The sequence below is a fragment of the Diprion similis genome, chromosome 6, assembly GCF_021155765.1.
Source record: "Diprion similis isolate iyDipSimi1 chromosome 6, iyDipSimi1.1, whole genome shotgun sequence".
Taxonomy (NCBI): Eukaryota; Metazoa; Arthropoda; class Insecta; order Hymenoptera; family Diprionidae; genus Diprion; species Diprion similis.
In genome coordinates, this window is record NC_060110.1 from 22,183,886 (window position 1) to 22,209,940 (window position 26,055).

At 42.4% G+C, this 26,055-nt stretch overlaps 2 protein-coding genes across 5 annotated transcripts in view; both read right to left on the reverse strand.

The window, feature by feature from the left end:
• Positions 1-1,929: 1,929 nt before the first annotated feature.
• LOC124407015 (nidogen) lies at positions 1,930-14,617 on the reverse strand. 4 transcript variants are annotated; one of them, XM_046882787.1, is made up of 21 exons: positions 14,344-14,617; positions 9,489-9,767; positions 9,167-9,375; positions 8,996-9,087; positions 8,474-8,620; positions 7,801-8,034; positions 7,155-7,677; positions 6,909-7,075; positions 6,629-6,757; positions 6,458-6,553; positions 6,039-6,272; positions 5,466-5,609; positions 4,748-4,876; positions 4,460-4,585; positions 3,946-4,289; positions 3,533-3,869; positions 3,199-3,427; positions 2,853-3,028; positions 2,657-2,765; positions 2,452-2,570; positions 1,930-2,338 (listed from the first exon to the last, which is right to left on the reverse strand). In XM_046882787.1, the coding sequence occupies exons 1-21, from the start codon at positions 14,551-14,553 to the stop codon at positions 2,202-2,204; spliced, it is 4,170 nt and encodes a 1,389-aa protein (XP_046738743.1). In that variant the 5' UTR covers positions 14,554-14,617; the 3' UTR covers positions 1,930-2,201. The 4 variants fall into 4 exon arrangements, with proteins under 4 accessions (XP_046738743.1, XP_046738744.1, XP_046738746.1 ...); XM_046882788.1 differs by lacking the exon at positions 5,466-5,609 and having other exon boundaries at positions 14,344-14,616; XM_046882790.1 differs by lacking the exon at positions 14,344-14,617 and having other exon boundaries at positions 9,485-9,597.
• Positions 14,618-18,562: 3,945 nt separating this feature from the next.
• The window catches only part of LOC124407147, a 291,004-nt gene continuing 283,511 nt past the window's right edge, over positions 18,563-26,055 (reverse strand). The window contains exons 11-17 of the mRNA XM_046883000.1: positions 24,004-24,216; positions 21,942-23,549; positions 21,493-21,741; positions 20,566-21,021; positions 20,122-20,400; positions 19,266-19,529; positions 18,563-18,893 (exon numbers count right to left, since the gene is read on the reverse strand). Of these exons, the coding sequence (XP_046738956.1) occupies positions 18,706-18,893; positions 19,266-19,529; positions 20,122-20,400; positions 20,566-21,021; positions 21,493-21,741; positions 21,942-23,549; positions 24,004-24,216 (3,257 nt within the window). The 3' untranslated portion in view covers positions 18,563-18,705. The remainder of the gene's footprint in view (positions 18,894-19,265; positions 19,530-20,121; positions 20,401-20,565; positions 21,022-21,492; positions 21,742-21,941; positions 23,550-24,003; positions 24,217-26,055) is intronic.

Here is a 26,055-nt window from a genome sequence, read left to right on the forward strand (position 1 = left end):
TGGTCCAATTAGTCTAGAAAGGGTCATACTAATCGATTCTGAGACGAAAAATTCTCGGCTCCGAAAATGACGGAAAAACTAAGGCTAACCCCTTTGGATTTTTGGCGGAAATTTCGACGATTTTGGAAAGTGCTGCAATCGATTCTTTGAGGCACTATTCCGACGTAATTTTGCGAGAGAAATCGATTGAGCGCAGTCCCAATAAGCTGCGAGCAACGCTTCCGAAGTTACAGGCGAAAAACTGCTCATTTTCATCCTCGTTTCTCTGCTGTTGGTCCTACGCTCTTTTTCATGAGTTTTTTGAGTTCCTGGTGGTCCAATTAGTCTAAAAAGGGTCATACTAATCGATTCTGAGACGAAAAATTCTCGGCTCCGAAAATGACGAAAAAACTAAGGCTAACCCCTTTGGATTTTTGGCGAAAATTTCGACAATTTTGGAAAGTGCTGCAATCGATTCTTTGAGGCACTATTCCGACGTAATTTTGCGAGAGAAATCGATTGAGCGCAGTCCCAATAAGCTGCGAGCAACGCTTCAGAAGTTACAGGCGAAAAACTGCTTATTTTCATCCTCGTTTCTCTGCTGTTGGTCCAACGCTCTTTTTCATGAGTTTTTTGAGTTCCTGGTGGTCCAATTAGTCTAGAAAGGGTCATACTAATCGATTCTGAGACGAAAAATTCTCGGCTCCGAAAATGACGAAAAAACTAAGGCTAACCCCTTTGGATTTTTGGCGAAAATTTCGACAATTTTGGAAAGTGCTGCAATCGATTCTTTGAGGCACTATGCCGACGTAATTTTGCGAGAGAAATCGATTGAGCGCAGTCCGAATAAGCTGCGAGCAACGCTTCCGAAGTTACAGGCGAAAAACTGCTTATTTTCATCCTCGTTTCTCTGCTGTTGGTCCTACGCTCTTTTTCATGAGTTTTTTGAGTTCCTGGTGGTCCAATTAGTCTAGAAAGGGTCATACTAATCGATTCTGAGACGAAAAATTCTCGGCTGCGAAAATGACGAAAAAACTAAGGCTAACCCCTTTGGATTTTTGGCGGAAATTTCGACGATTTTGGAAAGTGCTGCAATCGATTCTTTGAGGCACTATTCCGACGTAATTTTGCGAGAGAAATCGATGGAGCGCAGTCCCAATAAGCTGCGAGCAACGCTTCCGAAGTTACAGGCGAAAAACTGCTTATTTTCATCCTCGTTTCTCTGCTGTTGGTCCTACGCTCTTTTTCATGAGTTTTTTGAGTTCCTGGTGGTCCAATTAGTCTAGAAAGGGTCATACTCATCGATTCTGAGACGAAAAATTCTCGGCTCTGAAAATGACGAAAAAACTAAGGCTAACCCCTTTGGATTTTTGGCGGAAATTTCGACGATTTTGGAAAGTGCTGCAATCGATTCTTTGAGGCACTATTCCGACGTGATTTTTCGAGAGAAATCGATTGAGCGCAGTCCCAATAAGCTGCGAGCAACGCTTCCGAAGTTAGAGGCGAAAAACTGCTTATTTTCATCCTCGTTCCACTGCTGTTGGTCCTACGCTTTTTTTCATGAGTTTTCTGAGTTCCTGGTGGTCCAATTCGTCTAGGAAGAGATATTCTAATCGATTCTGAGACGAAAGACTTTTGACGTTGAATTTTCAATTATAAACCTGTTTTTTCTTATCAAAGTTACTTCTTGCGTGAATTTTGGGGCACTCTCCAGATTTATCGTAGGCATGCATTTGCAAAAACGACATGCATTATCGACACATGTGCAAAGTTTAGTATAGGTACGTATGGAATGAACGACATATAATATTCTCAAAATCAACGAAATGTATGGAACTGTATAAGTATGGTCTATAGGTACATCAAATATGCACCCGTTGCAGAACGAAAGAGTACAGAATTCGTTCACATGTGTTTTTATTAAATATCTCCAAATACACAGTAATGCTTAAGAATATATTTTACACAATGGGAGGTGGAGTATAAAATGATAATCGTATACATATTATATGTTTTCTAATATTACATCAAAAATATTATATATATATATAGTCTATTTGGTGATGCTAGTTTTGATATGAGCTTACGTAACTACATCCAACTCTTGATCGAGAATTCTGATTCGAATGTCCATCACGTTCCATATTTTCATTCTTCTTCATCATGCTTCTAAACTGGGCGATCAAAAGTCACCAATCTGACGATGAGACAACATGCAGCGTCTATCTGGACTGATATTCGTCCGTGCATGGACTCGATGCGTTGTCTGCGCAAGCACATGTCCTTCCGCCTTCGCCATCCGGAAGGCAAAGCTGATCCGAATTGCATCTACCGAATTCGTACTGACAGACGTTCGAAACTGTGGCAAATGGAAGAGAAAATTAAAAAACTGATCAATCAATAAACAAAGATAATTGATTGCATCACAAAAGGCTTCGTGAAACTCTCTCAATTCAGGCAGTCGACCCTTACCTCTCGGACAGTATTCCGGGACTGCAACTATTCCATAAAGTTTGCCACTTCCACCAGGAGGAATTCCAAAAGCCTTGTCTCTTTTGCCAGAGTTCTTAGATGCGACTTCTATTTTGTGCCTGGACGATAAAAAATTCAATCTCGTTTTTCATGTTCAAAAAAATTCCATGCGAAATGCAAGGAGCCGCGTCAAACAGGTACTCACGTCTTCCAGTCCGTCCAATAATAATGGTTTTGCGATATCGCCAAGCCGAATGGGTATGACAGTTTTTCAGCTACGATACGAACTGTTCGAGTATCGATGTTTGCGCAGTCTGAAATTAACAATACGTATTATATGAGTGCAAAATTCATCCCCTCTGTCACCTGTTCGTGGATTCATAAAGGTGTTAACCACATACTGAGGGAGAAGGAGCCGGCATCCACCCAGCACAACTCGTCGGTTGACCAATCGATAGCCAAAGAGTTTGGAAGCCTCACAAACTCGTTTTGCATGAATATAACACGGCCCGTTCCATCCTCATTAGCCCATTCCAGTTTTGGAGATGCACGGTTCCAGTCGGACCAGAAAATTTTCCTGAAGATCATGAATTTGAATAATTATTCACAATCACCGCAGCTTACACGAGAAAAAATTTACTCAAATAATTCTGAAAGCTTTTGGAATACTGCTTTTGCGTCCGAGAATGGTCATAGAGTTTGAAACTGTTATAAATGATCGAGTAGAAGCGCAGTGGCAAGTTTTACCCTCGATAAGGGTGAGCCGCGATTCCCCTGGGGTTAACGAGTCCTTCCGATATGAGGATTTTTCTCTTCTTAGTATCCAAGTTTGCAACCTCCAGAGTTCCTTTGTTTGAGTCGGTCCAGAAAGCGTTTCGTGATACCCAGTCAATGGCGATTCCTTCAGCAGCGCTGACATCCGTTACAAACACTTTCGAATCCGACCCATTGTACATCATCGAAGATATCTTGTTCCCTGAAAAATGTATCACTTGGTAAACGTGGAAACCAATCACGTGAAAACATGATGGCCATGTCGTGTGTCGATGAAAACGAGTCATTTTCTGGAAACATCTTTCACCTGATATGTCACTCCAGTAAGTTCTCCCCGCGGAGCAATCGATGTCCAGGCCTACGGCCATCTGGGATGAGGTGATTGCGATTGGACTTCCCGGGTTATTGGGTGTCGGGAAAAAAGGTATCTTGAGCATCGCCATACCCTGGTTTATCAGCAGAATATTCGAGTCGTACTGAGGAATGGTTTGGCAGTCGGCACCGTTTCCGGTGAACCCTGCGTTACAAACGCAAGCGAACTGGTTCTCACCGGCCGGTACGCAGGTCGCGTCGACGGAACAGAGGCTCGGATCTCTCCTGCATGATGACTCTGGCAGACAGGTGAAACCGTCACCGAAAAAGCCCTGTGAAGCAGGTATCATGAGGGAACGATATGATGTGGGCTTCAAGCACTTCTAGATATCCAAAACGAGAACTCACCGGCTTGCATTGGCAGGCGTAATGAGTGGCGGCCGAATCATAGCCGCAGACAGCGTCGCGTCCGCAGTTGTTGATGATGTTACAGCCGACGTGATCCGGCCGGCAATCTTGGAAGCCATCCCCGTTGTACCCGGATATGCAAGCGCAGGTGAAGCCACCCTCAGCTTTTGCTACGCAGTGGGCGTTCAGGTGACACTGAGATGGGTTAGTCGAGCAGTCAGCGATCATGCAGACATCGTCCACACGGTTAAAACCTCGGAGACAGTCGCAGGCGTATCTCGTAGTGGTCGGGTTGTAACGACACTCCTGATTTTCACCGCAGTCCGAATTCCCGCTGCACTCGTCTGCAGAAATAATCGCACCCTGATTAGTGTCAAATTCACGTCAGAGAGGTAGGTATAGTAAGTCTTAGAAAGAAGCTTAAAGCTCCGCTGAATTTTGCAATAGGGGAATCCGTTGTTACGGAATAAGAGAAAACTTATCAAGACTTTGGAAAAAGTGAAGATGTGAGCACCGATTGGCGTGCAAATCGATCCGTCACCCTCGAATCCCGGGTTGCAGACGCACTTGGAGTTCGCGGAATCGTCTAGTCTACAAGTTGCGTTGGGGTCGCAGATGTCTGCCTGTAGACAGTTCACTTCTGTTGGCAAAAGCAGATGTTCCGTGGTTTTGAAGCCGTTCAAATTGTGTGCAGCGATTAATGCAAGCGTTCAATCCTTACTTATTGACAAATGTATACGCAACAAGATGGTTCTTGCAAAGTAATCTGCAGCTCTCAAGACGCTAAGCGGGTTTGACTTACCAATCTTTCTGCACTCATATCCATCACCCTCGTAGCCGACGTTGCACTGGCATTCGTAGATTCCTTCGCCTTCCGGCAAGTAGACGCATTGTGCGTAAGCATCGCAGACATTCAAAACGTTGCAGGATACTGTGAAAGCGCATTATGCAATTACTTTAAAATAATTCTGGTGTAGTTATTAAGCAGCCTTTTTTGGTACGATTGCAGTTTCGCATTGCTATTGTACATTTGGTATCAGACTCCGCGGCATACCTGACCGGAGGTTTACAACAGTAAACTTAGTCCTCACCTGATGATTCAATTTTAGAGATCTGCTTCCCAAAGACTGATCTACAGCCATGCTATTGTTAATATTAATTTTTGTAGGGGTTAGACAAGACTGCCAGAAATATTTGCGTGTTAGCCTTCTGTTAGGAATTAAAAAAAAAAAAAAAAAACGTACCACATGTAAGCAAAAACGATAATTCAGTGTAAAAAACAGGATCAGAAAAAAGTAGAAGCGTTGTTGTAACTGTCCATTAAGAAATTTACGATCTTCTCGCATGTTGCAAGGCCACTCACTGGCCTGAAGGATGATATGAACTAGTTTCCTTCGATACATTGCATCATGATCAACAACTTTATATTGCGAGATGATTGTGTTCTTTAATTAATTAATTGAAACAGCAGATCGAAATAAGAAGGCACAGGTGTATATATAGAGGAAGAAACTCCGTACGTTGATTTCCGGAAGAACCCATTGTCTCGTGGTTGTATCCTGGTTGGGGAACGCAAATATCCTTTTCAGGATCGTAGGCATATCCCAAGGGGCAAATACACCGACCAATCTCCGGTAGACACTGGGGTTGCGGTCGTGGCGATACTAAAATGTGTGGCGGTGATTTTTGGGTGGGACATTATCTACGGAGAATCTAATAAAGCGATAACGATCCATATTCTTTCAATAACCGTATTATTTCGTGGTGCTATCCCTATCGTACGCACGTAGTTATAAGTAACCCATGGATTTAGGGATAAGAGGCTACTGAATGCATCATTCGTCGACCTTTTGACGGGAATTATATGACGTGAAACCTGAATACTAGGGTAGTTTCAGGTGATACTATAGAGTATATTATGTGTCACAGTATGTCTTTATCAACCCCTTGAAAGTGTACCCTAAAATTCACATTCCGACCAATGCAGACCATTTTCAGACCACTAGTTGAGCTTCTAATAGGGTTTTTAACAAACATAACGGCTCACTTACAATCGGCAGAATTCAGGAGTCACAGTATTTTCTTATACTCACAGTCTTCATTGTTGCCTTCGTATGTAGGACTGATCTCAGTTTGATCTTGCCCATCTGTCGAGTTGCTGTACCCACGGTTCGTCTGAACGCAAGTATTATCGTCTTGGTATTCCCATCCTTCAACTGGGCACCAGCACTGATTGAGGATACATTGGGGAATTGGGGGTCCTTCGGTCACCCACGACGACATTGTGGTCTCTATGTCCACCTCGGGCTCACATGAATAGCCATCTCCTGCGAAAGAGGACGAGCATTAGACATAGACTTGCAGCGCGTTACATGACAATCCATTAATTTTGAGGAACAGATCATATTCAGATATGATATTGTAGGTTGGATTAATATTCTTAAAGTATAATTTTTTAGTCTGGTGAATATACCTATTTATTTATAAAAATAACCTTAGACGATATAATTACCTGTGGTACCGCTGTCACATATACACTCTGTGGTTTGAGTAGCTTCGTTCTCAGAGCAATACGCATAAGGAGAGCACATTTTGTCACCACAATTTACTGAAAGAAGGATTCACGAAGTTTAGGAATTTAAGAGTTTGAACGGTAATGCTGATTAGAAGGTGACTTGATTACGTTCTCTGATAGGGTAGCAGCCATCGTCTGTTCGCTCGTATCCCCAAATGCACGAACATTGCGGAAGTCCTTCGACGATTGTACACTCGGTATAATCACCACAATCCTTGTCCGCGCAGGTTGGCAGTCCTGAAAATACAACATTTCTTCGCATTATAGAAAGTGGTCTCACACGTATCAAGCCTGCTTCCATTAGGACCAGGCATGCCAGGCACTTTTGAGAGTTTGCATCAGTTTCATGATTTGCGAAACCAATAAAGAAGCTGTGTGCGATCCTTACTCTCGCAGGTACGACCGTCTCCTTGATATCCATCCAAGCACTGACAGACGTGACTACCTTCGTTGTTGAAGCATATTGCGTCCGGTGAGCACGTATGAATTCCCGACGTACATTCGTTGACGTCGACACAGTGTAAGCTACCGTCTGCTTCGTACAAATATTGATACCTTAAGGAGTGAAAGTCGAGCGTTGATATAAGGCTTTCAGATTTCCATTTTATTAAAGTATGAAGAGTTTGTGTCCTACCCTGGAATACAGACACACTTGTAGTTGTCGCCCTCGACTATGCATGAGCTGTGATCACCGCAGTGGGATCTACCCTCGATGCACGGATCCTCTTCCTCGAGAGGCGCGACCTTGGTGTTCATTGCGAAGCGTATAATTTGTTCCCTTGCTTCATAGCTTATCAGACCTCTCGAGAACTTAAGTCGTACAGTGTTTCCTTCTCCCTCGTTAGGCGCGTACTCACAGGGCTGATAAGTTATTACGATGGACTGAGTGAACGGATGTTCGATACCAGATTCGCCGATCAATTTGTAGGAACGGTTGCTTTGAGAGATGATCGTTCCAGGCTGGGTTTTCGTGTAAAGCTCATCGTGGTCCTCGTATTCAATGCGAGCGTCCGGAGCCAGGTGCGGCAACGAACCTCGGATATTCGCTTCCATCTTTAACTGCCCGAAGACGTCCAATCCCAGGTATCGCGAGAAGATGGTCACGTTGTCACTCGTGTTTGTGAAGATGATAGAAGCCGTCATGTTGAAGACTCCACCTTTCAAAGGAAAGTATTAAGCGAATTTTAGTCGCAGAGTTTCTAAAATTAAACGTGGGAGAGAGTCGTAAGACATTGCAAGGTTCCTCGAATTGGAACATTCCCTAACGAATGTTCTGTTACCGGTTATTTGATACCCGTTCTTGGTATTCTCAATGGGCTTTGCGAAGAGCCAGCCGAGGACGTCACCCAGGTTATTGAGAAGCTGAGATTTCGAACCAATGAATTCGGGTATTTTGGACACAGCCGTGTACGTTCTCCCGTCCTTAGTTTGGACGTAACACTGCAAATCCTTCGGTGGGAATTCCTCATCGTTCACGAATCCGGTTACCTTGCCAGTTGCCCGTAGAGGTAAATCTGCAAGATGCAGAGTTAATAGTATCGCTGAGTTGTTGTTTATGATTTTGGGACGGGATCTAAGCCCACCAAAGGAGAGTCATGAACATGACCTGCGGCATGTTTAAACACTGTCAAGCTCCATTTCCCACGAAAACTTAAGGCGCCTCGTTTTACGATCCTTGTGAGGAAGTCGTTATTCGTCGAAATAGATCTGGGATCTTTAGACTTTGCTCTCTTAGCTTGCAATAGGATAGATATTGCAGATTTTTGATGCCAAGATAAGCAAGCTACTTCCAGAAGGCAATAATTTCAATATCATTTCGAGACCGAATTGAATTTGTTACATTCTCATTCATTCATTGGCTATAAGATGGGTCCTGGAGTCTCTAAAACTTTTTTGCTCATGGTCGCGGTATCTCGTACACTCAAAGAACGCTGCATAGGAATTGGAACTAACCGTTCTGTTGACAAAACTTTCCGTTCCCAAAGAAACCAGTTTTGCAGACGCAGCAAAAACCCTGGCTGTAGTCGACGCATTCTGCTCTACTGTGACAACTCGTCCCACCGGTCAGACAGCTCGGGATTTCATTGTTTGCCGGAGCATCTGTAATGTATTCTATTTCTGATGCTAATTAGTGATCATTGTTGTTAGTAACATGCTCGAATTGCAGCACAAACTCGAAACGTTATTTCACGACAAAGATAACGTCTTGGTTCGGACAGTGAATCAAAATAAAATATTAATGAAACAAAGAATCCCTCAGTTATCAGTTGGTCAATTGTTTTAGGTATTTAGTAGATAGTTAAAAGCAGCAGTTGCAATTAGTAATTAGAGAGACTTTGGTTTAGTGTTGTAAAATACTTGTGAGAAATCCCTTTACTGTTTAAAAGTAAACAAAAAATGAAGGCTTTTAAGTACTCACATAGACTTAGTTCATAAAAAAAGATTTCTACTGATCATATGGCAATTTTTATTCACCTTGAATATTATCAGGGAGTCGAACATTGGCCGAATCGTTGATAGGGCCGATTCCCAGAACCCATTTTCCAGGTTCGCCGATGTTAGACCATCTGGAATTAAGTCATGTTTACAGTTTTCACAGTCAAGAAATGTCTGACAAAGGTTGATAATATCATGTCGTGAACTTACTTGTCGAGGTTTACAACTTGATCGGAGCCGGAGCCCTTCAAGATATACATGCGGCCATCTCTGGCGACGACACCAGCCTGAGCTCTGGCATCTGGCAGACCTCCGGGATGAAAGTCGGCTTGGATCCATTGAATACCTTGCGGAGCGTACAGGAATTCAGCGTAACTGTGGGTTCCGTTTGACGAAATCACGACTTGGTAGGTATTTTTCTGGGTTGGGTTGCCAGAAAGAATGAGAAAAAGCAAACGAGGATCAGGTGGTATTAGAGTCGGTAAACTAAACTTGGAGAAGAATATTACCAGCCTCATTTTGAGAAACTTACTTTGTCGCTTTTTGCGTTGTAGTAGCCGACGTTCTCCCAAGTCACTATGAACAAGCTGGTGGGATAGAAGTCCAGCGCGTCCTTAAAAGAATCTCGTACGATTTCACCGGCCAGAGAGAGCCTAATCGGGTCTTCGGTCTCCTCCCAGTAAACCACCCCAGATCCTCTGGTGTCCACGTGGGTGTACAAAGGTGCTATTATCGGGTAGTCCAGAGGGAATGGAATGTTGAAGAATATTTGCATCGGTGCCAGGAAAGACAAGACTCCATTTCCGTTCACCTATAAAACGATATGTAGTTCGGATTGACGACGAATCACTTTTATAGTAACAATTCAAAAACTAAACCTGGAATTGGTGATGTTCTTTTGGTATTGAAAATTATTTCAGCTTGTGTAGCGTATCATTTAGCAATAAACCGGGTACTCGATACGTAAGTTAAATTTCGATAACGTATTTCATACGAAACAGACGCCGCTGTTCACACAGCTTTAGCATATAGAGAGATAATGGCTATTATCGGTACAAACAGTTTCCTAGATTATTGCGTGTTCTTCGTGAGATCACGGGCTACTGACAGCTGCGGAAGCACAATCTATATTCGGAGAATAATCTTGCGTTTATTTCCCGAACCAAACATTATTCTTCAGTATTTCAATTCTGATACATAACAGCAATCCAGTTTCAGGCATTTAGAGTTAGTACAATGAGAAGGTCTGAAATGGTTGTGCGATGGGTTTATGACGCAGTTTTTTTTTTTTTGTTCTTTATGTCTCATTAAAGAGAACAAGAACTTCGGTAACCCCGAGACGTATCGCTTAAGCATGATGATATTACATGTGCGTGGCGCGTCGTGAGAGCGCAAGCTTGGATGTAGAGAAGTCATTCACCCAACTGCAGCTCGTTACATCAAGTCGTCGTTTCGTCAACACGCACGCATATTTGCATGAATTTATTTGTATTTATGGACTTACCCGCGGATTCACTCCGCTCCGCACTTTAGCGCGAGAAGAGCGAAGAGACGTATCTGCGGGTTTTGTCGGTAGACTAACTAAAAGACATCGCGTTCATGCTGCTGCCCACATGCTCATTCCTCTGTCAACAGCAACACGGACAGACCTTCATTGTGCCGGGTTATGAAATTTTTTCGTATGTGCAGCTGTTTGGTCAAGCAGCTTGATTGGACGCTTTCCTCTACGAATTGAAACGAGCCCTCTTCCCCACGCTCTGCATTTGCCCTGAAGACTATTTGTTCGTTTTTTCGGTAAAAGGATGTACCAAGAAGGCAATGCAGTGTTGCCGGTTGATCTAATGGGCCATTCGATGTGAATACAGCCTGTGAATGTACATCAGCTACTCCGTCCAAGTGGCTGGTCCTTTTGTGGGTTCACGATCGAAAGTGATTTCAACGGCTGTCCAAAACACAATGTAGTGTTTTGACAAATCTGTAAGGTGGGTAAGACTGGCAAATTTCTGGCCAGAGACTCATCATTTCTTTTCATTCATTACTCGAGTCAGATGTTTCAGGCGTGTGACTCTCATCGGATCAAGAAGACCTTTGACCTGACGATAGCTTCATGGAGATAGCACGGGGCCGTCTATACGCTTGTCTTGAATAGTGTAAAAAATTGCCCGAACATTTGTCTAATAAATTATCACTCCCGTTGCCTTTCATAGTTCCGTAACCATCGTGCTTATCCTCTCGATTTCTTAACAGACCGAAATTGAAACAAAAAGTTAACCCATCACGATGACCAATGAAATAATTTATACGACTCCCGCTACTCATTTAACTCAGCACATATTTATAAGTCGTCGGATGCATGATGCATCCCTTACATTATGAAAGCTGATTATTTTACTGTTGATTGAAAAAATAGTTTTAGGTATTATCAGCTGGCTTGTGTGAACAATGCGGAGCATGACAATTCGCAGGGACATTGTAATATATTGAATGTTCAGGATACTGAATCTGTTGAATTTTAACTAATGTTCGACTCGGCCCAATTACATTAACCTCTGGTAAAAACAATGTGGGTCAATATTGAGCAATCATAGCTGTCGAGTTGGTGTCACATGGTCTGGTAGCCTCTTGTGAACTTTGTTGCCCGGTCTCACGACTAAAACACTTTGAACCAAATTAAAACTAATGAACCGGCGTGCTAGACGCTCGCGTATGAATAATCTACTATAAGTATGCTTATACAGAGAGAGAATAAAGTTGCAATCGATAATTCATACAGTGACAAACGTCCGCACGTATTATAAGTTCGGATTGTATTCATAGAACAGCTATTTTAGTCGAATGTTGCTGTGCCGCTGATTCCATTTAATATGTAAAAAAGTTCCCGCGAGGTTATTCAATAATTCATTGACCGATCTGATATTACTGTTGACGAGGTTTTTAAATACGTACACGTGATTCCTCTGGACCTCGATTTATTCTTTTTGTTCAAACTTGGTCTTCAACAAATTGAGCCTAGCAAAATTCTTTTTAAAGAGACCTTTGGGTTCTTTTTTTTCACTTGAAATACTTTTACCAGTTATTATCGAGCCTTATGAAAGCATCGAGTGGCATTGCTCGGCAGGCACGTCTCGACTTAAAATTCTGACGAGACTCTGGTTTAGGATGATGGTCAGCAATCACTCTTAATTATACACTGAGAGGGATCAAATCATCATCGTCATCGTCACCATCATCATACACGATAACTAGGAATAGACATAATTACCGTGTGGGATGCTCAAGACCGTCTTCTAACTAGCTAAGCTCTCTGTCAGCGCCTTGGTTGAATCAAGTTATCTATGTCACATAATTGTGCGCACTTTTCATTTCGTTAATCTATCTGAACGTCTATGGGGTCTGTTTACCCGCACGATACTATTCACACGTCATTAGTCTCTAACTGAGGCGCTGAAAAGATTCGGTAATTCATTTCCCGCATCCTCATCGATGTCTCAAGTCCAGATGTCCACTGAAAAAATATTCACAAGCTTGACTTGCAACGAGTCAAGATAATGAAGAATTGTCCGATTTGTGATCTTTGAATGAGATACTTCATTAATTGTGAACTGACAAAGTAATGAGTTATTGAAGTTACGACTAAGGATTCGTTCTCTGTCGTTTGACGGCTGTTCGATTTTTCATTGCATCCTCTGTTTCCCAACGAGAAAAGGTTCGTTGTCTAGCTAGGTGCTTATGATTTTCAAGATTTGCTAACCTCGAGATCCTCAATGTATCCTTATCGTGCCTTAATTACGAGCTATTGTCTTTCAGGTTGTTTACCAGTAAACTTGTGGTTATTCACATGCTTATACGTCGTCATGCTACCGCGTATTTGATCCTAGAATTTGATAAGATATGTGCGCTCACATAGATATCTAGTTTTGCAGTAAGGAAAAAATATACGCGTAAAAATGTTTCTGTCTTTGAGGACTTTTAGTTCCCGTTAGCAACACCAGTGTTTACTATATTTAATATATTATGCCTCGATTTATCGCGCAATGGTAAATAAATCAGTGATACGAATGAATACGGATTTAAGGTTCAAGCTATTTTAAATCTACTCAAGTTCATTGACCACTGGTGATTTATGACTGTTATAGAGAAACGAAGAAAGACGTTGAATTTCTTACTCGTTAACTAGGCTTGATTTGAATTAACAAGACTTTCAGTTCATCAGGAGAATGGAGAAAATTTCTATAGCCTGTCAATTAGTGATAAAGATGTTACGAATTGATTAAAAGTAGGCGTAATTTTTTTTCTTATTTCTAGATACGATGCCCTATAAATGGCAATCCCAGTTAAAGACATTCTTAAAGTTTCCGCGCAGATTATTGCCGCCACAGTATTTATCAGTGACTTATAAAACAGTAAACAAGCTTGGTTGTAACTTCTTACGCAGTGGACATGATATGCATACGTTTACGATTTACTAAAAAATATCGGCAGTAGCGAACTGCCATTTGGCATGAATTGGTTTCTTAATAAACCAAATAAGACTTGTCGTAATCAGAAATTTATCTGAAACTGTTTATGGTTGATTAACGGTCAAAGAGCACCTGCTTTCAAACACGGATTTCCGTTTCGAGATACGTGCACAATTTATCTCTTTGTTCAGAAAAATTTATAGTTGCGGTCAAAAGACGAAGCGGTGCATCATTGTTTTCCTTTCATTGTCATACATGACGTTATCTTCACTGTGCGCAAATTCTTCGTATCGACAGATGTCTACACGTGGTTAGTGTAACTAGCTCCGTTTGCCCAGATCACTTATCTCTAAGCTCTAAACTCCTGACTCTCAACAGGCGGAAATCACGTTCAATTATCCGTAACTTCTTGCGTCTATTCCACAAATCAGAGACCAGACGATAATGGCTCATCTAATTTAAATTGCACCATTCAACGCGCGTCTTTGCGAACACTCTTCGAATCGCGACACCTCCTTTGATCTAGGCTTCGTATCTAACTTGCAGCAAAGACGCGGGGCCAAAATAAGAACCAAAAAAAGGAAAATGACGACAAAAATTGTGACGATCTTTAATTTAGAATACAGTATCACGTAATAATTGAGGTCAACTAGACTTGTAATACAATCCACGTTGCAGCTGCACGTATAGTACGTGAAGCATTGTATTTAACTTAGATGATACGACAAATATTTTCGTTCAAATCGTAGCGCGTAATCTCTCTCGCTAAGAGATTTGTACACAGAAAATTAGCCGTCAAGATTCTGTGTATCAGTGTACAACATACCGATAAAATATTATTATAATATAAAAATTGAAATTGAAACCAGTTGTTGTTACACGGTCCACGTACAACCAAATCATTCATTCTTTTATCATTTTACTCACGTATATCATATCGTAGATGTAGTCGTAGAAGCTGATCGGCGTCTTCAGTTTCACCTGGACGGTTTTGAGCTGACCATCGGGGGTCGGTTCGAGGGTCTTGCCGAGTGCATAGGTGTAGAATGGTCGCTGGTATGCTTGGTGAGCCGCGAGAGGTTCGAGGCAGGCCACGAGGGCCAAGAGGACGGATGTCCACGCACAGCCAGTCACCATCCTCCCGGAGCGTCTTGGCACAACTGTGTATTACAAACGGGCGTCGTACTCCAACTGAAGCCGACTATATGACGACTTGCTCCGCGCCTTTAACAACTTCGATGCTCCTCTCCTAATCGACTCTACTACTTTACACGAAGTCACCGCACCGCGAAGAGATTACGCACATCGTGCGTCTTGTGCCCGATTCTAGTTTCTACACAAACTTTATTCTCTCATTGTCTGCGTCTGGTATTTTCATGCACTTATTGTATTTCTAGCCGGACCGATTTGCAGCAAGAACGATTGATGGGGACTGAATCGAAGGTGTTGCTAGGTGGCTGTTAAAACAGGTCTCACACTGTATCGGACGATCCAGAATCCTGAAGAAAGTGATTGATTCTGATTTGAAAAAATTTCGATACGGTTGAGTTTTTTTTATTCCAAGTTTCCAATTAATTTCGATTTCAGATCTGTTAAATTTTTTATTCACCAAGTCGCTCCTCGTTATTGAAAATGTCATTGTGCATTGAGTGTTAACCCGCGTGAAAAGATCGGTCTCACTCAGAAATCATCTATAATGTATCGTGTAAAATGAATCCAATCATGTTTCATTAAATAAAAATCTCATGACGCGTCTTCTTCTCACTTACAGCCGTAGGCACAGGAACTCAAAATATTGCAAATTCAAGCTATCTGATTAAAGTGTTTTACTGTATCGCATATTTTTTATCTCTTCAAGTAGATGCACAGCTTGTAGTTCACGAATATTCCTATAAATTGCTGCAGGGATTTTCAGACGATTTTCAGCAGTCCTGTAACCGGGAGATTTGTGGGTGGCCCGCAATCAGGCGCTTAATCTAAAAAGAGGTAGGCATGAAAAAAATATTATATATTAAAACCCAGGCATTTCGTCAAGATTTTCACGCTAGGAAAGATCCGTTCAAGTGTCTTACAGTGCGTTACAGAGATTTTAGTACAGCAGATTCCGGAAATCCAATAGAAAACAGCATTACGAAATCGACTAGAACGATTAGCGTTTTGTACAGATGGACGAGGGTTGAAAACGAATGGAGGTGGGCTTATATTGGATATAATATTGAGTTACCGCGTCCTAGATTTGGAACAACAATTACTCACCTACTATCGCACACGTTACCACGTTGCTTACGGGGTAACATTATCTTGCACGGTGACGATTCGTGCTAATAGATTGAGCTTAAAAGTTAACTTAAATCAGCGCGGGCGCAATACCGCATTTACGTAACTGCGAAAAGAAGAACGAAACAATGGACCAAATCGCGTTTGTCAGTTTGACGTAATACATACGTTGTAAATCGATCTTTATTACAAGAAATTACATATCTAGTTTGTACATATAAAATATAAATATAATACAAGTATTATAATACATGAGATATATAAGTGGGATGTAGAAGAATAGGATAGACGGATTTTTTCGACATTACATATATATATTTATATATATATATATAGATATATATATATATATATATGTACTATGAATATATGATAATTGATTAAATACATATTTTTTGTTGCTTAAATGTATCTATATATATTTATATAGATGTAACGCGCGAGAAATAAGAAAATGTCTCGCAACGCGTCATACCATTGAATTCGTTATTATTGTATTTAATATTATTATTATTTATCATTATTATAATTACTGTTATTGTTATATCTATATATTGCCTGTGTATAAAATAAAATTGTAAAAAAAGGACTAGAAATAAATCTCCTGCACCCGCGCGAATCACATTATTATATGCGCGTTGAAAACATTATAATTACACCTTTACATAATTCGCACTGCGATAACGAATTCGGTATCGACGCCAATAACATATATTATTATTATTATTATTATTATTATTATTATTATTACTATTATTATTAAAATTTTCAGAAGGCGTATAATTATGCCTGAAATCACCCAATTACATGCTGGAAAGAAAAAACAGAAATGACAAAACTTAAGATGAAGGAATAGGGATGAAGTAGGGATTTTATACGTATATCAACGACTTTACCAACGATGCATACTGGACATGCAGTTCTGTGTGATTAACAGATCGATAAAAATTGGATCCTAGTGAAATTTTTCTTTTTTCTCTAACTTCGTTTCAATATGACGATGGCTCCTTATAATGATAATATACCTATGCGGGACGATGAATCCATTACATCATTCTGAAATCAAGTTTTTTTTCTGCTTATTTACTTGTTCTTCAATTGATTCTAGGACTGTTTTCTATCTCTTTCTCCTGTTTTCTTCACTTTGTTCTTATTTCATTCTCTTTGTTCGTATCGTACTAATATTGTAATACATATATATACATATAAGTATATGCGGTCATGAACGAGTCATATGAATTCTACAAGTGCGGTAACTGCGGTAGTAACAATTAAAGCTACGATAATATTGAATTAACGTGCGTGCATGTGTATCATTGCCATTACCATTATCGTTATTATTACAACTATTATTATTGAAGACATTCAAAAAAATGCTTTCCCTTCTTTATTCACCATTATATATTTATTTAATCGTATAACATTTCTTTTGGCAGTATTATTTAATCATGTTTCTGTCTTTTCATCATATATGATTGTTGATTTAACATCTTCTTTTTATTCCATTTGCAGTCTACGTTAATTACATGTTTCCGGCATTCTATCGAACCTGCGTACCGAGCGTCGGTCGACATTATCATCCCGATGACTGGTCGGCTATGACTTGAGTAATTGAATACCCGCACAGCACGTATAAAATCGCATGTATGCTAATTGCCTGATTTTAATATTACATCACTATTACACTACTCGCACATACGTCGGTCGCCTCGTCGAACAATTCTAAATCTATCACGCACTAGGTTTCAACTCCGAAGAGAATATTGTTTTCAGCTTAAATTCGATCCGAGAATTATATAACCTACTACATTCCATCGCCTGAGATTCTAATTTTCCAAATATCTTATTTCATTAAAAACATTTAAAATAAAAACTACGAATCAAAAAATGAATTCAAAAAGAAATGAGAAATAATTGGATACATTTTTTAGGCCGGTTTATCTTTCTTGTTAATATCAATTTATAATATATTTTACAATTGTTTTTTTCTTTCCATTTAGTCTCTGGTTGCATATCAATTTTTCGTTTCGTAATTATATGCAGATGTTCGGATTAGTGGATAATTTCTCGTATCTTCACGGTGTGAATATTACTATTAATTTATTTCATACAATAGTCTTCGGTTTGTTTTTTGTCATTTGAAAAAAAGTTCACAATTCGGTTAGATCTACGCGTTGTATATTATTTATTGTAAATTATGTATAGTAGGATGTTTTCGTACAAAATTACTGTTTGTCTGTTTTTTTTTTTTTTTTTTTTTCTTTTTCTTCTCGGTGTAATTTTTAATTTTCCGTCATCTTCTTTTTTGTATATATTGTGTAAGTACCTAGGCTACAGTACGGCAGTAATGATACATAACGACCATTTGGTTAAGATTAAAAACTCTTTCATAAACCTTATAAATATTCTTGCCCGCAGAGGCTGCCGCATATTTGCAGTCTTCAAAAATCGGAAATAGTTGCATCATATCTTCCTCGTTATTCGTTATTTGACTGTACTTTTACGTGTTCTTTTACAATTTCTCTATATGTACGACCTCGCATCAGTCAAATATTTAACAATAATATTTACAATCGCGTTACATCGTAATAATATATATGTATATATAACAATAATTCTAACCATTTTCTTTCGTCTACTTTTTCATTCTTCTTTGTTGAATAATTAGGTGTAAGTACTATTTATATATATAATATATTTATACGCTTTTTTTGTATGTATATAAATTATAGAGAGAAGAATGTCTTTTCGTGAAAGGATATCGACGGTTTTATTATTTACCACAATAATAATTAATCATTTGTGATTCTTTCCTTTTTTTCTTGTCTTTTCGTACCACCCGTTGCAGCTTTTGACGCGCGCCTGATTCGCATGTCAATTATCGTCGTTATTCATTCACATTCAATATACATATAACTCGAGGACGAAGTGTTTCTATGAAATTCCAATATTTATAGGCGAGTCGATTAGTGCAGGTCAGCAAACGGTCTTTAGCATCGAAACCAATCTCTGTTAAGTAATTTTTATACCCGGTGGTGGTTCGATCCCTCGGCGACGCTCCATCGGACGAGAGTCGAAACAAGTAACCAGAAGTACGTGGCTCTTGCAGGCCTGAACCCTCTTCTGCAGTATGAACGTTTCCGCTTCCAGGGCCTCTAGGAACGAAGGGTCCTGCCAGTCCATGCTGTCTTCCACGTGGACTGTACACGTAAAAAGTCACGAAGAAAAAATTCATTAATCTGAATTCGTATTACACCGAACGGAGAGAAAAAAGAATTGAATATTGGCCAAAACCATACTCAGTTTAGTTGGATGATCTCGAAATGGATTAATCATTAAATTGATCGTTAAAAACGATTTGCAGTATTTGAAAGTTCGATGAAATAAAGTGTAATTATGAACAGACGAAACGCGATGAAAGAAGTAGCAAATTTTTTTGAACATGGTCGTGAAGACTGATAATTTTTTTGAATCGTAAACATGCGTAAAACTCAAAGAATTAAGCTTCCAACCGATAGTATTTATCGTCTTTTTTTCTTAACAACAAAGGTAAAGGTGGTCGAGAGACTCACGTTCAAAGCTCCATCGGTTTGAGGGTATCATGAGTCGTTTTTTCGCCTCCCTGAGTTCTTGCCTAAGAAGGCGCTGGTGCAGCCGCAGGTTGTGTATCCTGGACAACGTGCCACGCGGTTCCGAGCGAACTCGAGCGCGCCGTTCCAGGAGGGCCACGTCCTCGACGGAGTAGGCGAGTATCTCCTCTTGGAGGACCGGCACCGGGTCGACCAGCACCCGCCGATGCAGCAGCTCCGCGGACTCGTCCACCAGCCGTCCCACCGCTGAAACACCCGCACAACGTCGAAGTTAGAACGCCCAGTGCACCACCTGAGGAGAATCACGCAACAGGGGGACCATTTTAGCCGTTGACGAGTTTTCGTTTCTTCTGTTTGTTTCTGGGTTTTTTCCATTTTTTTCTATCTTTAATTTTTCAATGATTAGTTACCGCACGGTAGACTCACGGGGAAAAAAACGACCCCGACGTATAATGAAAGTATTTTGGCAAAGGTGCAAAACAGTCCAACCTGAAATCCAGGGAATCAATGATGAACTTCAATGTGAGAAAGAATCGAGGCAAGTAAGAGCAAAGTTGAGAGAGTCGAGGGAAAAGAGTCTTTGATTGATGAGACTAGACGATATTGAAAGATGCAACAAGAAGCTATAAAAAATTATATATTTTCGCTGAGAAGCGGGACGAAATTTGGCGATTGACGAGCTTTGGAGAATTTATTTAGCAAGCTTCGAACAGACGTACTTATCAAATATGCATTTCGCATAATTAATTGTGATTAGAATTTCTCGCCGATTTAGTATTTTCACAGACAGCGCATGTATATTTAAAACGTACAATTGTATCCGGATATTAGCACCAACCTTGGTGTTCTTGAAGCGCGCTCGTTTGTCGCGAAGAGTCACTCGCTATGCTGCTGGTCTCGCTGTCTCTGACGATGCTGTCGTAACCCGAGCTTTCTGCTCTGTGTCTCGACAGGGTTGCTGGGGACAACTTTGCCGCACGTGGTGTCGAGTCCGCGCCCGAATCGTATCCTTCTTTATTCAGGACCAGCGAAGAACCCAGACTGAGTATCTTCCGCTGCGTTCTTCCTGGGGATGGAATCGATGATGGCGGAATAGAAAGCTGCAGTGGAACGGGAGCTGAAATGGAAATGAAAGATTAAAAATCTGTCTTCTATCTTTTTACATCATACTGGTACCAGCGCTACGAATTTTGGACATAGATTTTGGATCAGTGTGAAAAATGGTCTGCCATATTAGATTCTCCATTCTCAAACTTGATCATTTTTATAACCGAGTTCTGACCTGAGGTTCCGTTCTCCTCTTCAATATCCGATTTTCCTGTAACCGTCCTCTCGTCCCTTTCGGCGGTGGTGAAGAGTTTTTTAGCCTCGATGTATTCCTCTTCAGGATCAGACCCCGAGGCGCCATTGCCGGGTATCCTTTCAACTTCTTCCTTGAGGTTCGGGTTCGAGGCACCGTCCGGATGCCTCAAGCTGGATATGCTGCAGTCGCCGAATTTTCCGCAGTACCTCCTGGGGGATGCGAGGTGGGCGACGCTGCCTGGGTACCAATAAGAGGCTGTTGCTGGACGGGACATGCTCTGCCGGCAGTTGTCGCATATTTTTTCCTGCTCCGTCTTTCCTGGTATGTAAGCCGGCTCGCTGTAAATACTTCCATGGTTGCTCGCGGTGTCGTTGAAAAGGACGTCTGACAGCGACAATGATTGGCAACGGGATGGCGGTCGAAGGACCGTGGCGGCTGCAATATGTCCTGTGTTAGCGCAACAACTTCGTTGTACAAAATAAAAACCTTTCCAACGGCTTAAAATCAAACTCTACAAGCTAACGCCAAACTAATTGTAAGTCTATGAATCACGACTTTCGAGTCAAGTCTCCATTTAGGCAAACTTTATGGGTTTGTGGTTTTAGAATGAGCAGACTTACGTTAGCCATTTGTCAATAAATGGAAGGAGAAAGTGAAGACATGCATGATAACGATGCTAGTTCAACGAGCAACGCATAATCTATTTCATCCCTTCGTCTTCGTACACTTGGGAATGGTATTATACGAGAACGCTAAGAGTCATGAGAAGCTTTGCGTTGGGATAAGAGAAAAGCGATTTAGCGCTCAACCGCGTTAATTGAGTCCGATAACAAGATCACAAGCTCTTAATAAGGGGGATAAAAAAGTTAATCGAACCGAAAGTAACGGCGGAAGAACGAGACTTACATGGGGTGTCACGAATGCTCATCGAAGAGGAGTTCTCCCTCTGATAAGTCAAGGAATTGGAAACATTCGCGAGGGCGAGTTTGCTCTGATAGAGTTCGTGGAGTCGGGCCAATTGATCGAACTTGTGCCTGGTCTCCTGCTCCAGGAAGTCCTCGTGGTCGAAGTAAGGTCGAGGCAGCATCCCCATTCCGGCTGACGGTGGATACTGGGGGCGGTAACGGTCCGTGTCTGACATCACTGACATCGAGTCTGGAAACGAAATTACCAGTAAGGGTTGGTATAGTGTGATGTTGGTGTTCATTTGAACGCAACTGTCGTTTTTATTCAAAACAGGACGAGAAAATCTAAATGTGTATTCAGTGATGGTGAGGTTATTCAAGTGAACAGATTCCTTGATTTTTTACCAGTGATAGATGTATAGCTTGATATTAGATTGAGATTATGCTGACCAGTAAAGGTGGAGACGACGGTGAGATTCTCCTGGCTAAGTATCCTCAGAGGATGTTCTTCCTGATCGCTTTCGGGCAAGGGATTTTCACCCATGCAGAAGGCGATGTCTTCCTCGGTGACCTGAAGACAAGAGTCCTGCATTGGAACAGGCTCGAAGTCGTCAACCTCCACGATCTCGAGTATTTCGTCCTCGGAGGAGAGCGAGTGTCGAGATGGAAGGACGACGTCCTTGTGCGAGAGGTTCAAACTTTCCATCGACACTTCCCTGCTGACCCCGTTGCTGAGTGGTTCGATGAGCGGAAGAGGAGGAGGAACGATGATTTCCTCGTCATCGTCGTCGTCGTCCTGAAGGTCGATTTTGCCCCTCTCGAGACAGTCCTCCATGACCGGACTGGCGGTGAGATCGAGGCCAGAATCGGTGTTGGATTTCACGTTGAGCAAGTTCAACTTCGCTCCGAGCTTGTCTGTGATATCCTCGATATCGCCCATCTTTATACTCTCGCTGTCGACTATCGACGACTTGTCGTCCTCGTCGCAGGTCTTGAAGGTGGTCATTTCCTTGAACTGCGAGGAGGCGTGACCGGCAAGTTTCGGATCGATCCTCGGGGCGACGTGCTTCGTCCTCTGTATCTGGGAGGTCTGGTTCTCCACCCACTTTCTGATCATGCTTTTCTTGTGGCTGTCCATAAATCCATAGCTCGCAGGATGCTGGCCATGGGGTGGGGCGCCGGTCAACTGCATGGGTCCGTCTATCCAGGTCTCCCGTTTGTGGTGAGCCTCCTTAAGCATGTGCCTGGCCTCGGCGACCTTCGACTTCGATATCCTTGGACCATCGATCCACTGCTCGTCGGATCCACCGCTGGGCGCTGGTACAGGGATCTTGCTGATCGGAGAGTCGGTCGCCTTGCCGGTCCCCGTCTTGACGGAGGGCCTCCTGGACGGACTGGCCTTCGGGGTAATACTGTGCGCTGGTGACGTCTGCTTGGAGGCCGTCTGGGTCAGGGCCTTGACCACCTTAGTCGTTTTGTGTGCGGGACTTCGCTCCTCCGGTATTCGGCTGGGCCTCTCGGCAGCTGATCCGCGGAGTACGCGGCCCATCGCGCAGCGGTTGTCGCCGGAATTCAGGCTCGGAATGTAAACCGGGGGGTGTTCGCCGTCGGTGGCGTCGTCGACGCTGGGCCCGACGTAGATGACGGTGTCGGCCGAAAGGTCGCTCGAGCTGGGATCGCATTCGCTACTCTGCCGGGCAGCCTCCTCGCCGGAACTTCCGCCGCTTCCGTTACCCTGCGTCGCGCCACCGACGAACTTTATCTTCCTTCTCCGCATCCGGTGGATCCTCGAGGCCAACTGGACCGTCGTAAGAGTCTCGGTGTAGTGCTGAGCGTTCGGTGAGACGTGAGCTATCATCGCAGCGTGGCAAGTCAGTGAGCCCAAACACTCCTTGAGCAGCTGGGTGAGCTTGTGCTCCTTGTAGGGCAGGTGCTTCTGCCCATTGAATATCGCCAGGAGGATGTTGCCCAGGCCGGAAAGTGGTATTCCACCGGATGATTTTCCCCGGTCAGAGTTGCCCAGGTCCATCAGGTGCAATCTGCTCCGACCACCGGCCACTGAAACAATCAAGTCGTGACTTTTATTGGCGGAACAAGGAGTTCGATGAATCCCAGATTGCGTTCAGGTCTCTATAAAATTGATTTGCGGATGTGCCAGATGCGAGCGGTGAAGGTGCAGCGGAAGAAACAGAGATAAAGTGAGGACGAGGAGGAAATCGAGTTAAGATATGATTACACTTTTATTGGGTTCAACCGCGAGAGGAGTTACGATGATTGCAACTCGCGTTCAAGTTTCCTGGAGACGTGAAAGGAGTCTGTAATGGGCTTATTGGGTTATGGAAGTCTCCGCAAACGCGGTTCGTTCACTTCGCAGACAAAATTACCAAGGATCTCTGTTGTCGCTGCAGATATACGTAACTTGCAACGGTTTATTTCCTCCAGCCGCTCAAGTTTCGCGCTGCAATAGAGCCGCACGTTGAAGCTTATGTAACCGAATGATATCATAGCTCACCTCCGCCTTTACCAGCTACGCTGTACTGGTATACGTGAAGAGTGTAAAGCATGTGAGCGTCTCCCTCGTCACGTTGACGACCAGCTGCTGCAGCATCCAGGTAAAAAGCAGCCCTTTCCGCAGTCGGGGCTCTCAGCTCGCTGTGCTGCTGAAGCTGAAGGGTGCCGAAGAGAGGATCGTCCCTGAGGTAGACGGCTGGCGATTGCTCGGAATCTGAAATCCGATTGAAGGGATGAAAAACCGAGTTGAGAGTCAAATCGGGGGCAAGGATCATACATCATTCTCGTGTATGGGTGAACTTTATCTTTGGGATCCGATGGCGGGTGGAAAGGGAGAATAAAATGTTTTAGTGACGTTTAAATGGGGGTTATGTAAATACAGAGATAGGCGTCGGGGTCCAAGCAACAAAAGTGACAAACTTGGAGGCCTGGAGGCACGCGATGGTATAAGGCCTAACCTGCTACAACCGCGCGCGCGCTTCTGATAATAAACATTTTAGTACAGTCATTTGGTCAGAATAGGGAGGCAGAAAGTTGCAGCGAAATGGAAGGAAGAAAGGCAGGAAGGAAGGATCCTTATAACGTTTCACGATTACTGCCCTCCTCCAGGATCTGTACCGCTCTTTTGCCTTACATGTGAATATATATACGGTGTTCGCGAAATTTCCGCACACAAGATCATTTGTCAAGTAGTACCCTATAACATGCAAGTTTCATAAGCTCTGAAATTTCATTGTTTCGAAAACATTGTCACACTAATCAGATCGGACGAATATATAATATACAAGGCTATAAAAATCATAGAAAAACCATTGATTTATATGGTTATTTTCAACCAATCCCTTCCTTAAGACTCTGTGAATTAAATGCGTCAGATCTTAATTTCTGAATCGAAGTGGATTAGGTGAGAATATACTTTTACGACACTGGGTTATCTCTCCGGTGTCGTAATTGCACGTTCACTCGAAATTGTTACAACCCCTACAGCTGCATCGTGAGTAATAACAACTCATTGTGTATTCAGGTGCGAATTTACCGTTTGTTTTACAACCCTGATCATATTTCACAACGATTCTATCTGCCACCTTTGCTACTGTCGGAACCTAGAGAAAAAAAAGTAAAAAGTCACTAACTCAAAGAAGGCTGAATTGCTCGGATGACTGATCAAAGGTTAAACGAAAGTTGGTGTAAGCTTTTTTTAATTAAACAATTTAGCGGGCAGGAATATAAGAGGGGATTAATAGTCGGGACGGGGAAAGAAGCTTCTATTATCTTACTCCTCTTCCGTCTAGATTCTTCTTTCGCGCGTGCAAAGTACGGCAGTTAGTGGCTTGAGAGTCCCGAGGGTGCAGAGACTGAAGGGTAGGAGTTGGTCGCAAAGCGGCTGCTCCTAGAGCAATATCCATGAGAGCATAACTTGTATGGAAGATGAGCTAATATTATCAGCATCTGTGCGTTCTGCTGTTTGGGACCGACGAGACGCGGAACAAGGTGTGGTGTTCCAGAAAAGAAGCAAAGACGAAGAAGACATAAGAGGAGGGAGAATTCAGAAATAAAAGGTAAACTCTCGTGCTGTCTAAGGAAAGTCCACAACGGACGAATAATGAATGCGACGACGTCTCGCACTTGACACGAGCTACAGTGTGCTGAATTTCTCAAAGTGTCAGTTGCAGCGCTGTTTTCGCAGGATGTATCACGTGTACATTCATGCATAGCGCTGAAACTGACTGAGTGATTACGCGGTTTGATTAAACGATGCATTCACGGTGCCTGCGACGTACGTCACCGTGTATAATTTTGTTGTGAACCGTTTGTTGGTTTATTTAATTTTGCAAACACTTTCGACTCGCATTTTTGTGCGCAACTCGAATGCTCGACACGCAGCTGCGCTCGTGAACTCCATCCAGATCTCTAGATCCTAGGGGAGGAAACAGGGCTTCTTTAATTGCGAGCCAGCCTCGCAGCGTCTAACCAGAGAGTCCATAAAAGCGTGAGGAAACTGTCCCAAGGAATTCACCCTGTAAGCTTTGGTCTCATTACACGTACAGTGCCC

What these genes read in the sequence shown, in the direction of transcription:
- LOC124407015 (XM_046882787.1), bottom strand. Translation starts at nt 14,553, where the DNA reads ATGGTGACTGGCTGTGCGTGGACATCCGTCCTCTTGGCCCTCGTGGCC. An exon ending in ACATCTACGATATGATATAC is followed by an intron (nt 9,768 to 14,343) that starts GTGAGTAAAATG and finishes ATCGTTTTATAG; the next exon opens with GTGAACGGAAATGGAGTCTT. An exon ending in CAAGTTGTAAACCTCGACAA is followed by an intron (nt 9,088 to 9,166) that starts GTAAGTTCACGA and finishes ACTTAATTCCAG; the next exon opens with ATGGTCTAACATCGGCGAAC.